At 42.5% G+C, this 13,567-nt stretch overlaps 1 protein-coding gene across 19 annotated transcripts in view; it reads right to left on the bottom strand.

Annotated features, from left to right (window-relative positions):
* akap6 (A kinase (PRKA) anchor protein 6) overlaps positions 1-13,567 on the bottom strand; it is a 234,406-nt gene that overhangs the window by 171,892 nt on the left and 48,947 nt on the right. For 10 of the 19 annotated variants that reach the window (XM_078940955.1, XM_020713576.3, XM_078940956.1 and 7 more), the window contains 3 exons: positions 12,885-13,013; positions 12,682-12,810; positions 12,321-12,584 (listed from right to left, as the gene is read on the bottom strand). In XM_078940955.1, coding sequence (XP_078797081.1) covers positions 12,321-12,584; positions 12,682-12,810; positions 12,885-13,013 — 522 coding nt within the window. The remainder of the gene's footprint in view (positions 1-12,320; positions 12,585-12,681; positions 12,811-12,884; positions 13,014-13,567) is intronic. The other 9 variants (XM_078940958.1, XM_020713575.3, XM_078940952.1 and 6 more) reach the window with 3 other exon arrangements.

Raw genomic sequence — 13,567 nt, forward strand, 5'->3', positions numbered from 1 at the left:
GAGGACACATGTATGTCTGAGGCAGAGAACATGCATGTCTGAGGCAGAAGACACATGCATGTCTGAGGCAGAGGACACATGTATGTCTGCGGCACGAACACGTGCATGTCTGAGGCAGAAGACACATGCATGTCTGAGGCAGAGGACACATGTATGTCTGTGGCAGAGAACATGCATGTCTGAGGCAGAAGACACATGCATGTCTGAGGCAGAGGACACATGTATGTCTGAGGCAGAGAACATGCATGTCTGAGGCAGAAGACACATGCATGTCTGAGGCAGAGGACACATGTATGTCTGAGGCAGAGAACATGCATGTCTGAGGCAGAAGACACATGCATGTCTGAGGCAGAGGACACATGTATGTCTGAGGCAGAGGACACATGTATGTCTGAGGCAGAGGACACATGTATGTCTGAGGCACGAACACGTGCATGTCTGAGACAGTGAACACATGTATGTCTGAGGCACGAACACGTTCATGTCTGAGGCAGAGGACACATGCATGTCTGAGGCAGAGGACACATTTATGTCTGAGGCAGAGGAAACATGCATGTCTGAGGCAGAAAACACGTGTATGTCTGAGGCACGAACACGTGCATGTCTGAGACAGTGAACACATGTATGTCTGAGGCACGAACACGTTCATGTCTGAGGCAGAGGACACATGCATGTCTGAGGCAGTGAACACATGTATGTCTGAGGCACGAACACGTTCATGTCTGAGGCAGAGGACACATTCATGTCTGAGGCAGAGGACACATGTTTGTCTGAGGCAGAGGACACATGTTTGTCTGAGGCAGAGGACACATGCATGTCTGAGGCAGAGGACACATGCATGTCTGAGTCAGAGGACACATGCATGTCTGAGGCAGAAAACACGTGTATGTCTGAGGCACGAACACGTGCATGTCTGAGACAGTGAACACATGTATGTCTGAGGCACGAACACGTTCATGTCTGAGACAGTGAACACATGTATGTCTGAGGCACGAACACGTTCATGTCTGAGGCAGAGGACACATGCATGTCTGAGGCAGAGGACACATTCATGTCTGAGGCAGAGGACACATGTTTGTCTGAGGCAGAGGACACATGCATGTCTGAGGCAGAGGACACATGCATGTCTGAGGCAGAGGACACATGTATGTCTGAGGCACGAACACGTGCATGTCTGAGGCAGAAGACACATGCATGTCTGAGGCAGAGGACATGCATGTCTGAGGCAGAAGACACATGCATGTCTGAGGCAGAGAACATGCATGTCTGAGGCAGAAGACACATGCATGTCTGAGGCAGAGAACATGCATGTCTGAGGCAGAAGACACAGGCATGTCTGAGGCAGAGGACACATGTATGTCTGAGGCAGAGAACATGCATGTCTGAGGCAGAGGACACAGGCATGTCTGAGGCAGAGGACACATGTATGTCTGAGGCAGAGAACATGCATGTCTGAGGCAGAGGACACATGTATGTCTGAGGCAGAGAACATGCATGTCTGAGGCAGAAGACACATGCATGTCTGAGGCAGAGAACATGCATGTCTGAGGCAGAAGACACATGCATGTCTGAGCTCTACGTTTACTGAGCAGCTCAGAAAGAGTCACCTTTGCAGCAAAGAGCAGTAAAAACGACATTTTGATTTCAATAACGCATCATTGCTCTTGTCTACAGCTTCTGCACTATAGTCGGCCAACTCTCTAAGTGACATCACAGGATTTCACTGCAAAAACAGCTCGTATAGAAAGAAGTAAAAACTTAGTCAAATTTAAAGAAACAAAAAAAAATATTTAAATGAGCAAAAATCTGCCAATGGGGGAAGAAAAATTCTCTTACCAAGATTATTTTACCATTGTAAAACTTTAATAAGATTTTTTTTTTTCTTGAAAGGCAGAAAATAGCAAAGGTTTACTTACTTTCTTAAGATTCCGTTAGTGATGAGGACCAACATTTATTTGAAGGATTTTTGTTTTTTTGGTCTTTTTTTTCCAAGTTTTTCATATCTTGCACCTTTTTTGTCAGATTTGTTGACAATGTGTGAACCTATGTGACTTGATCCGGCCTAATTAAGGAATTTAATCAAAACCCCTCAAGTGGATTAGCCTGAACTGCAAAAGCTCTGAACTTTAATGAAGCAAAACTGCTCTTTTCTGTAGTAAAAATTCAAATTTACCTTCATTTTATTTAACATTTAAAACATCTAGCATTTATTTCGTTCCTTTGTATACACTTTAATTTACTGTTGTTTTGAAGTGCTTAATAAATAAAGTTATTAAAGAGCAGCTCTCACAGGAAGGTATTTTCTCAGAATCAGCTGCTGTGCACCACAGTCTTCCAGCTGTTTAAGACGGGATTTTAGAGTCAGTTTTAACTGAAATGAAATGAAAAATTTCAACAAATTAAAATTATTATTTGAAATATTTTAAGGATTTAATAGAAAGGTTTTTCATTAACTGAGCAAGATGAATCAATGGGCTGACAGTATGAGAACATCACACCAAATGCTGAAGTGAATTAAAAGACTTGAGGGGAGCACAGTCTTCTTATAAACTCAAGAAAATGACTCCTCATTAAAAAAAATCATGGTATGTCCAAAACGTCTTAATGTGTTTAGTTTTAGTGGATCAAAGATTTATTTTTAGCTATAGGTGAGCTGCAGGAGCGGCTCACGTCAGGCAGGATGCCTGTAACTGAAGGTGATCATGAGAACAGTTACAGTTGTAGGAGCAGCGGTAGTGGCTGTAGGGACTGCAGGAGGGACTGCAGGAGGGACTGCAGGAGGGACTGCAGGAGCAACTGCAAAAATTGCTGCTGGAGCGGTTGCAGCTGGGAGCGACTGCAGGAGTAGCACACAGCAGGTGGGATGACTGTAACTGTGAAGATGATCAGGAGCACATATGAAGCTTTACATCCTCTCAGCTCCGCGCTTTCATGTTCTCAGAGTTTCCTGTTGAGTTGGGTGCGATTCTTCCACTCAGATGTGAATTATTTACAGCCGCATCAGTTTTTCTGAAAACCTAAAACCCGTCAGAGGACATCAGGGAAACACTTCACAGTCCATCTGATCCAGGGAAAGTTTGGGAGCACGTTGTTGGGAACCCGTCGTTGTTGGCGTTGTAACACATTAACTGTTGAATGGATAAGAACTTCCAGCTCAAATCAGGCAGGAAAAAAAGTGTGGATCCGTTTTCTAACATAAAAGAGGAAGAAACAGTCAAATCAATAACCCTGCGATTTTATCTTTTCACATCCAAAAAAGACACGACTGATAGTGAGACGAGGATGTGAAGGTCAGACCGCAGCTGTCTGTTTTTCAGCAGGAGAGAGGATGCTCTGTTGGTCCTGAACTGGTCTGCAGATGACCTCATCTGTGCTGCTATAGATATGAAGCAGACTCAGAAACTGAAACAATAGTCGGTCATGGAGTAAACCAGACCTTCAGTCATCTTTCACTTGTTTCTTCTGCTTCATGAAGAGGCTTCAAATGTGAGCTGTGGGCTAAAAGGTTGCATGGCTTTACTTGTGGAATTACGGATGATATGATTATTGGTTTGGAATACATTTGTTTACATTACATTACATGACTGGGATAAAACGCATTGTTTTTTTTCCCCCCCAAAAAAAGTCATTAGTTGAGATGACAGTTGTTGACAGGAAACAAAATCTGCTAACGTCATGGTCAGCCAATTACTAAAAGGTGGAAACAGCAATAATCCTGCTGTTTTATCAGCTGTAAACACATCATCTGAATAAGAATTCCTCCTCAATAGGGTTTTCATTTCAGTTGTGGCGTCCCTGTCATTGATGCCATGGTGTGAAACGTCTGGGTAGTTCTTCATAATGATTAAACACAATGAAGCATTAAAGTCCCACTCCGATCATCTTTTGATGTTTTGTAAAAGCGTTCCCTGTGTTCTTTAAATTATGACTACATAGTTTTTAGTGAAAAATGCAAAAAACCGGTGTCGCTTTCCAGGACAGTTTCTGCAGAGTGGCAGTAGTTCATTAGAAATTAGCCTCTGAGTTATGGGCAGGACAATTACCAGGGAGCAACCCCGCCCCTTTTCCCATTGCTGAGAGCTGTCCGTCTCCATGCTCTCCCCCTACATTAGTGGTGCAATAAAAATGGCGGGCAATATCAGAGCTATCCAGCCGTAGTTTAGATCCAGATTCCAGCTCAGACGAGGAAACCAAAGACGTTCACGGATCTATTTGTCTGCAAGTAGATGATCAGAATAGAGCGGAGCAGGGAGCTTGTGCCCCGCCCAACGAATTTTTTAAGTCAAAGACACGATCTTTTTCAAACTGCATTTTTTTGTCTGCTCCTGATTCACAAGGACTTCAATAAAGAAATACTCAGAAATGCTACTTTCTGTTTAATATCTTTTATATATGCCATATTGTACATCTTCAGAAAAATCAAAACAAGAACATTATTGGCATTCACTTGCAGCTTTTAAATGTCGTTCAAACGCATCGATCTTTTTTAAAATAATGTTTTGTAAATGTTTTAACATCATTTACTACTTAAACATACGTTAGTTAATATTTTGACATTTATCCTGGGTGAGTTTTTCTAAAAATGCTTCTAATAGGACTTTCTTCATCGTTTTCCATTCATGTTTTTGCGAAGCCTGAGTGCTATAAATCAGTTTCAGCATCTCGATCTGCCTTTCCCTCCTCTCTGACTTGTTTATCTAAAGAAGCAGAGAATATCGCCCCCCCCCTCCATCATTGCCCCCCCCCCCTCCTCCATCTCTTGTTTTTCTACCCTCTCTGCTGTCAGTGGGCTCCCCCTGCCCCCCCTGCTGGGCCAATCAGACAATTGTTGATATGAGTGTGTTGTCTGTCTGTCTCCCACTGCTTGCAGATAGGCCGGCGTGCCACAGAGTCTCCAAATACAGTCCTCTCACACTGAGGACGTGCATGGTGGACAACAATGCTCTCAGAGTGATCACATGTTCCACAGGACACTTAACTGATGGTCTGCTTCTCTGTCAGCTTCTGTGCTTTGGGGGTTTAAGAGCATATAGCGTACACATAAAATGCTGGCAGAATGCTTAGATTGTCTTTGCTCCAGCTTTTGTCTATTAGACTTTTACTCCATTTAATTCAAACTGAATGTGTGTGTTATTCCCAAAGGAGGACTCAATAAAATTTCCTGAGAAAGAGTGTGTAACACAAAGCAACAGATCTCCTTCATGATGAACCTTCATGAGGTTTCCCCTTGCCGTGTTTCTCACCCTCAGGACTTCAATTTTCATTCTTCCTTTTCTAGCCGTTCTGACATGAGACGGCAAATCTTTTCCAGGAGACAAAGGACAGATTTTTACTTTTTTGAGCAAATAGTCTTTCTGTATCTTTTATATTGGCAACAAAATGGTCAGAAGACAAAAAAACTGTTCACTTCTATAACCTAGAGCTAGTTATTCCGGGAACTATCTAGTTACATTTGATTTTATCCAGGGCTAAGATGGTCATGAAGACTATGTTCACAACTTTTTTAAATAATTCTATCCCCAAAGCCTTTTTAAAGGGTATATACCATGCAAATTAAACTTTAAGCTTTGAAGTGTGTGTTCTTTCCTGAGTATTCCTCTAAAAACCTGCATTCTGACCACCAGCCCCTCCCAATCCATAAAAACGAGTGGGTTCTCAGTGACATCACAAAGTGAGGAACAGCCCCTTCCAGGAAGAGTCAGCCCTGCCAGCCCCACCCCCAGGCTGACACACACACCCACTTTCTCCGTGGAGCTAGCGGTGATCGGCTAAATGCTTTCATTTTATATGAACAATATGCACATCCATCTTTGCAAACGTATGGATGCTGTTTGTTTTGTCTAGGTTGACATCATGAAATGGGCGGCACCCACAAGGAGAGAAAAGCAGAGCCTCAGAGATTGGCCATTTTACTTCCGGGTAGGAAAATGAGCTACGAAAAGAACTCAAAAAGATAATTCTTTAGTGTGACAAAGGGAATATATTATCGTATATTTGGATATAGTTTACTCTGAAAGGCTTGACAAAAGCACAATGTGTAAGGGCAGCAGTGGATGCAGTTTATTTGTACAGCACAGAAGAAGCGGTGGAGGTTTTGTTTGCTAGTGTTACTTTATGAGGGAAACTTCATGAACCAAACCTCAGGATGATGCTGGATTTGCCACAGAGCAGTTTTCCATGGCTGGTTGAGTTTAACTGGCTAGGAGTTTGCTAAAAGATGACAAAGATACAGCAAGACTGTGCATGCATACATTTGAGTCTTCAGATTAAGAGAGTCCACAAGTAAGCCTATTCCGAAAATATTGAAGTTGATGGTTTAATAAAAGAACAAAAGAAGGTTGTTTTGATAGCGGGGCAAGCAGAACTAAGAAATTAAGGACTCCCGGACAACACAACCAGTTGTTTCCCCTTTTGTTTCATGGTTTCATCCTGCTTTGACTTTATTCACTAAAGTTTAAGTTCCTGCCATCAGGTCTGGTCTCCTGCCTTTTCCCTCCAAGTGAAAACTATAACTGGAAGAATAATTCACCTATTTGGCTATGAAAGCCCTCCCCAAATCTGTAGTGTGTCAGTTCTTTATGTCACACAGCTAAGTCAGGTGTCGATGTAAATAAATCAGATCAAGACTCTGTTTCAGGCCTGACCCCTTTAAAAACCCATGGAGTCTGATCAAGAGCAAAGCAGATGTTTACAAACCATCAAACAAAGCTGACATACCAGATTTTTGCACCATGAGTGGCAAAAAGGTCACCAAACAGCCTTTGGTTAGACCAGGGGTGGCGAACACGTGGCTCTCGAGCCGCATGCGGCTCTCGGCCAATAAGCATGCGGCTCTTTGCGTCTCATTCCATTGTGGCGACCTGGGGGTTAGCACGGCCTTCAGCACCTAAGATTCATGGGAAGTGGGGAATCTTGGGTGTAAAGTTCCCCTAACCATGAGTGAGGGGCTGTGAGCAGAAGTGAAGTCCGTGCTGTTTTGCTGTTCTGGGTGTGTGCAAATACATGGGCGTTGATGCCGGAGAGGAGAATATGTTGTGTGCTCCTCTGTTTACTTTATCCTCTCTGAGACTCTGTGCACAGTCGTGCTGTGTAGCAATTTATGTCTGCGAGTCCCTGTTTATTACCTTGAAACACGTAAAATTAAAGCATCGGGTCGTTCTGACCGACACTCACGTAAAGGAACTGATCAGAGAGGCTACAACTGAATATAAACCTGATCTGCAGAGGATTACTAGAAACAAGAGAAATCCCACTGAGATCATCATCCATCACTGCAACAAGGTAAGAAATTCTGAGATGTAGTTTGGAAAACACACCTGACTGAGCATGCTGGTGTGAATATTTTAATATTCCATCAATTATCAGTTTTTCATGCAAAAGTCGATCATTAGTTTTTAAAGAAAAAAGAAAAGTTATAAAAGTAAAACATTTTTACTGAAGGTTAAATTTAATGTATGCTACACACACACACACACACACATCTAAAATGTAATGTATTTAATGTGTTCATTGTGAATATGAATTACTCAGACACCAGAAGGATGCTCTGTCCAGATGTTTGTGTATTTGTTGGTGTAAGTGTCATTGAAAGAGGAATATTGAGATACAAAGAATTACCAGTTAAATACTGTTGGATGAACGGTGACATATTAAGTTTTTATCAACGTAAATATGACTTCAGAGGAGTCAGTGCCTCACCAGCCATCAACCTCACCGCACGTCACTGAGTAGTTGTGTGTGTCAGAGAGAGGCAGAGAAAAGAGTGAGATAGAGAGTGTGTGTGTATGTGTATGTATGTGTGTGTGTGTGTGAGATGGGAGAGAACTGCCTGTGCGTGTGGGGGGGTATCTGACCTCCAGGGTAGTCGCTGTGCTGCATTTGATGGATGTATTGAGGGTGGACACTTTCCTTGAAATAAACATAAGCACAATACTTGCTGTTGTATCGTAGGGAGACGAGTGTTTTTTTTTTTGTTTGTTTTTTTATACACTGTATTTTATCCCACGAAGGGAAATTCTTTCTCCGCATTTGACCCATCCCCTTGGGGAGCGGTGAGCTGCAGCCGAAACCGCGCTCGGGAGGCAGTAGCGTTAAGGGTCTTGCCTAAGGACCCTCACTGGGTGATGTTAACTGCTCGCCATTGATATGGTAATTGCCCCCAGTACCATTGCTCATTCCCCTCTGGGAATCGAACCCTGGTTTCCTGCATGGTAGCTTCCCACCTTACCAACCGAGCTACCCAGCCGCTAAAAGAGTGTGTTATGGACAATAATATGGCTTTAATTGCGTGTTTGTGTGTGTGCGTCTTGGCAGGTCAGTGTGTGGTGTGGCTCTCTCACAGTTAAAAATTTCGGCTATTGGTGTCAAACTTGTTCGGCACCCCTCTGTTAGACTGTTGAAGACCCAAGACACTTAAATACTGTGACCTCAAATCAAAAGTATTTTCCCTGAAACTGTTTTCTAAAATTTCCTTAATATGAGATTCATGTAAATTAACATAAATAGGAAGTTGCCCAATGACTTTATAGGCTTAAATCTCTGTATACTAGATACGTTTTTAACTGTGCTTTTGTTGTTTTGAACATGTTATTTCTGCCTTTTTGGGATGATAGAGGGCATGTATAAAAATACAATTAAGCCTAAAATTGGGTTTCTGAGTCTTTTCTATTTAGTCTATTCATTGTGAATCAGGAGCAGGTGAAAAAAATGCAGTTGGCAAAAGCTTGTAACTGTAACGTAGAAGCTGCTAGGAGTCACAAGCTCCCTGCTCCACTCCATTCTGATGCATCCACCTGCAGACAAACACGTCTTCATTTTACTCGTCTGAGCTGGTTCCAAACTGTACAGCTGGATAGCTCCAATATTGATCGCCATTTTTGTTGCACCGCTTTACACTGCTGTAGAGCTGTGTGTAGCAGTTTTTTATGGTTTCATGATTTTATGAGACTTTTTCATTTTTTCTGACTAAGTTAGAACGACTCACTGGTTCCACCTGCAATCCCTTGGTTCATGAGAACTCATTGTGGTCTTGTATAATGCTAGAACAAGCAAATGTGACCTGCATTACAGTCGTATGTAAATGATTCTGAGAGCCTAATCTGGATTACAACTATTGTTTTGGATCCTGCCTTTCGAGGACCATCTGTAGATATGAACACAAGAGAATCTCCAGATGTTCAACCTGCAGTTAAACACAAGAGACACGACAGGCTTTGGTTGACTGTTTCGTGTCAAACCTATACTGGTACTCCTAAACCAGACTAGCTCCATCATTCCACATTCTGGTTCTACTCCTAACACAGACTCATTTCTGCTCCAGACATGATCCTTCCACAGTTTCTCTTCCTTGGACAGAGGATTTCTATTCCATGTCATGCTAAGTTGTGTATTCAGCAGAGACTGCAGAATGTCATCCTCCTCTCTGAGACCCTCATTCTCTCTTCACTTCCTCAATTAAGAAGCTCATCCACTGCCATGATTACATGCTGCTAATTAAGCAGCTAATCAGCTAATTATCCAGGAGCAGAGAGGAACCAGGGGCACAAGTGTGAGTGTGTGTATTTGTGTGTTGGGTTAAAACAAAGTGTCATGTACAAGACTGGTAACATAATTTCTGAGTTGAAAAAAGGGTTTCTCTAACTTTACCATTGCAGACAGTAAACTTACAGTGGATTAACCAAAATGTCCATAGAGAGCGCAAATATGTTTTTGCAGATGAATGGATGGCCCTAGTTATCTGTTTAGTGTTAGAGGAAAATAAAATAAAAAGTATTTTCCATACATGTGGTGTTCACACTGGACAAGCAGGGAGGGGCTTTCACTCCTTTTTCTTTTTCTACTCTATTGCACATATCTGCCCTCTACAGTTGGGAGAGGCTTTGTGCGAAATGTCAAAGTGGTTCAAATCTCGTAAAATTTTGCTCCGGACTTTTTTTCTTTCACAGATATATGAAAGACTTGGTGTCACAGAATTCCAGCCAGGAACAAACCGCAATCATTCATTTCTCCTTTATGATCAACGTTTAAACCTTTGGCACCTTCGTGGATGAAAAGGGACTCCATCCATACCTCACTACCAAATAGAGTCTCTGATTGGTCAAATTTCAACCAGATTTAATTTTGACATTCGTTAAATGGTTTTAAAAATGTGCGTGGCTACGCGTGAACCTGGGAGAAAGCGGACGCCCAAAACACACATATGCCCGTGTTTACTTTTCTTTGAAAGTCGCCACTTGAACGCACGCTGCAGAGGGCGGTGTGAACGGGTGTGGGTGTGTTTAAAACACTACAAGGCTTGTTTTTGAAGATGTTGGGGTGACGATGATGACAAAAACATCAGAGCACACACATTTGCATTGAAATGACTCCATTTCTTCTTTTAGTTGCTCTCTTCAAGGATTGTCATGTCAAGGCAAATCACCCTGTAGTTTCTACATCAGCTCAGCCTAATGGCTGGCACAAGTCTCTACGTTTATCCCCCCATGTGGTTGCAATAGTTAATCTCAGGTGTTGTCCATCCAAAGACTAATCAGGTCCAGCACTGCACAGCTTCAACCAAACGACATGGCAGTTCTGAATTCATCCAATGCAAACAAGAAAAATGTTTTTTGTTGTTTGTTCTTTTTTACTGTCACTTTAATTACATGCCACTGCATGTTCCATAGCCTGAGGTGTGTTTGTTCAGTGATCAGCCCCTCGTTCTCCTGTCTCTTTTTCCCACAAACAGATTAACCAGTCAGGCAGCGGGAGACAAAGGACTTGCATGAACGTCAGGCCACATGAGCTCAGAATGTGGAAAACATGCACAGCTCATTTCTTTCAAATAAGAAAACAAAGCTAACACCATTTCCCATGGCGCTGTCATCATTTCCAAGGACGACCCATCCCTCGGATGACCATCCCCACTCAGACCTATCCAGAAGCACCTTGACCATCCTCACTGGAAATCCTATTACAGTTTCTGACTCCGTCCATGGCCGGCTGACCCAATTAATTCCTGATAAGACAGATAAGCTGAACTTCACAGATCCCTAAGGGGAATTTGAGACATTACAGCAGCTAAGTAATACGTAGCAGCCAGAGCTAAAGATATTTAGGATTGAAACGATCGGGCGGTAAAGGTGAGAGAGTGAAATAAACCTGAATGAGATGAAACAAGAGAATATATTAAAGGCAGAAGAGCCTCTTTATGGGGCTAATTAAAGGTGCAGCCATGAGGGAACGAATCCCCAGAGCTATTGACATTTTACCATATTCAATATGACAGATATGACTGATTAGTTCACCGGGTAGCCTCATCAATAAGCTGCCTGCCAATCAAACATGACCTTTAGAAGTGAGGTGATGAATTAAAACGGCCATGGGACAATCCAATACGAGTCCTCCAATCCATCAAGACAGCTGCAACCAAGGAATGAAAGCATCATTTTTGTCTGGCTTAGTGTCCTTCCTCAGAAGTGGCAAGCATTTATCTGCAGTCACCAAAACGAACAGAAAAAAATGACAGCTGCTGCCATTTATTCTGAAAAGGGACTTATTTAAATTTTTGTTTTTGACCTTAAGGCCGTGTCACACAGCCACTACCTACATTTTGCTCATTTTCCACATTTGAGATTTCGGCCATTCCTGATACATGCTTGATATCTATGATTCATAAATGTTTCTTGCGTTCGTCATCCGTCGATGTGCGCAGATGTCCATCAAGGGTTTTGGCTGACGGCTCTTTGAGTGAATTTGATTTTAAGCTGTTCAAAATCTTTGGTCGGTACTACAGAGTTTGGGTGTATTTTACGTAGTTTATACGCAATTATTGCGTAAATCTTACACAATTGCGCATAGTTTTTAGAGAAGCATACGCAGGTTTGTGGCTTTCCACGACAGTTCCACGTATGTCTGAAGGACCTTCACGCATGTTCCACCGATGTATAACTTTTAAATCGTCTATACAGCGCACAAATCATGTTAAAATTGACGCACGAATCCCTAATGAATTGTATATAAACAGCAAAACAATCCTGTACGGTTTATGTTCTACTTTGATTTACGTGTTCTTTGCCTGGTTTATTGGTACTTCTTCTGTTGTTTTAATGTGGTTCATTCATGATATATCTGTGAAAATGTAATGTAAAGACAATAACTTTTCTCAGTTTTTCCACGTAAATTCACGTACGACCAATTTTTTTTCGTGCAACGATTGAAAAGTGTACATAGTGGCTGTTTGACATGACCTTGATGTCGTTAATTGAGTCATAAGGTAAAAAAATGAACAAGAAACAGACGTACAGTCAGTATTTAAAACAGAAATCTCAATCCACAAGTACCTCAATTTTTCTCCACATGTCCGGGTCTTTTTTCTGACACTGAATGTCCTCTAGCAGTTGTTGCACCAGAGCTACACATCCACTCCCATCCACCGGGGGTGCTGTCTGCTGCAAACGTGGATCTGCTGACCTCCTTCCTTCATCTTCATCTGACTGCAGGTCACTGAAGGGGCCGGACTCCAGGCTTTCATCCAATGAGGGTGCAATGTCGCTGGAGGAGGTGGGGCTGAAGCGCCTGGCCAGCTTCCTCCTGTAAGGCTGCTGCTGGAAGTTACATAAGAGGATGTGATGGAAATGTTCACTGCAGCATTTTGTGGGATTGAGTAAGTCCAAGCACAAGCCAGTGAGTGCAGTGTCATACCATCGGAGAAAGAGCATCCTCTCCACTCAGGCTGTCCCCACTCTCTCCCACATCCCAGTCTGTGGTAAAATCCGTCAGCTCCCAGTCATCCACGTCCTGCAGGTCCACCTGGGTACCATCGCCAGAACTCTGAGCACAAAGATCAGGGAGACCGATTCAGAACCACAGGCTTGACATGGAGGACTCAGGAGTTCTTCACTCACATGAGGGATTGACTTGGTGAGACTCTCCAGTTTCAGCGTCAACATCTCTGTTTTATGAAGCTGAGCAGGAAGAGCCAGGAACTCCTCTGAACCGTACCAGTGCTCCCCGCCCGAGGCCGGCACCTGAGCCTCACATAAAGAGAGGAGACTTCAGGATGACAGCATGGGATCAAAACAGATACCAGGAAGTCAGCTGCAGGAGTCTGCAACATTTCAGACTGTGGCTGCTTGATCAAACATCTGCTAAATGAGAAGACTCAAATCACTTTATTATTATATATGAAGAAAAAAACATGTCACAATAGTTCCACTGCTGGATTTAAACACAATGTGTAATTTTTATAAACAGATGCTTTTCATTTTGGATTAAAAAAAAGTTCAGTTACCAAACTGACAGGAAAGAGAGACAATCAAAAGGCAAAGATCAGTTACAGAAATCAAATATAAGGTTTGCTTTTGGATCAGGGGGCTGAAGTAATTAAGATGTTTCGAAACAGGGAAGTCCATCCAGAGAGCCATCAAAAATAAATAAACAATGAATCTATATAACTAAAAAAGCATTACCGTCAGCCAATCATCATCCACGCCGTGAATTATGTTTCTTAACTGACCTGCAGAACGGCTAATGGAATATCATCTGATACGAACGTCAGAGCATCGGCCTGTTTACTCTCACTGCTGCA

Source organism: Oryzias latipes, chromosome 22 (assembly GCF_053564925.1).
Source record: "Oryzias latipes strain Hd-rR chromosome 22, Olatipes_Hd-rR_3.1".
Lineage (NCBI taxonomy): Eukaryota > Metazoa > Chordata > Actinopteri > Beloniformes > Adrianichthyidae > Oryzias > Oryzias latipes.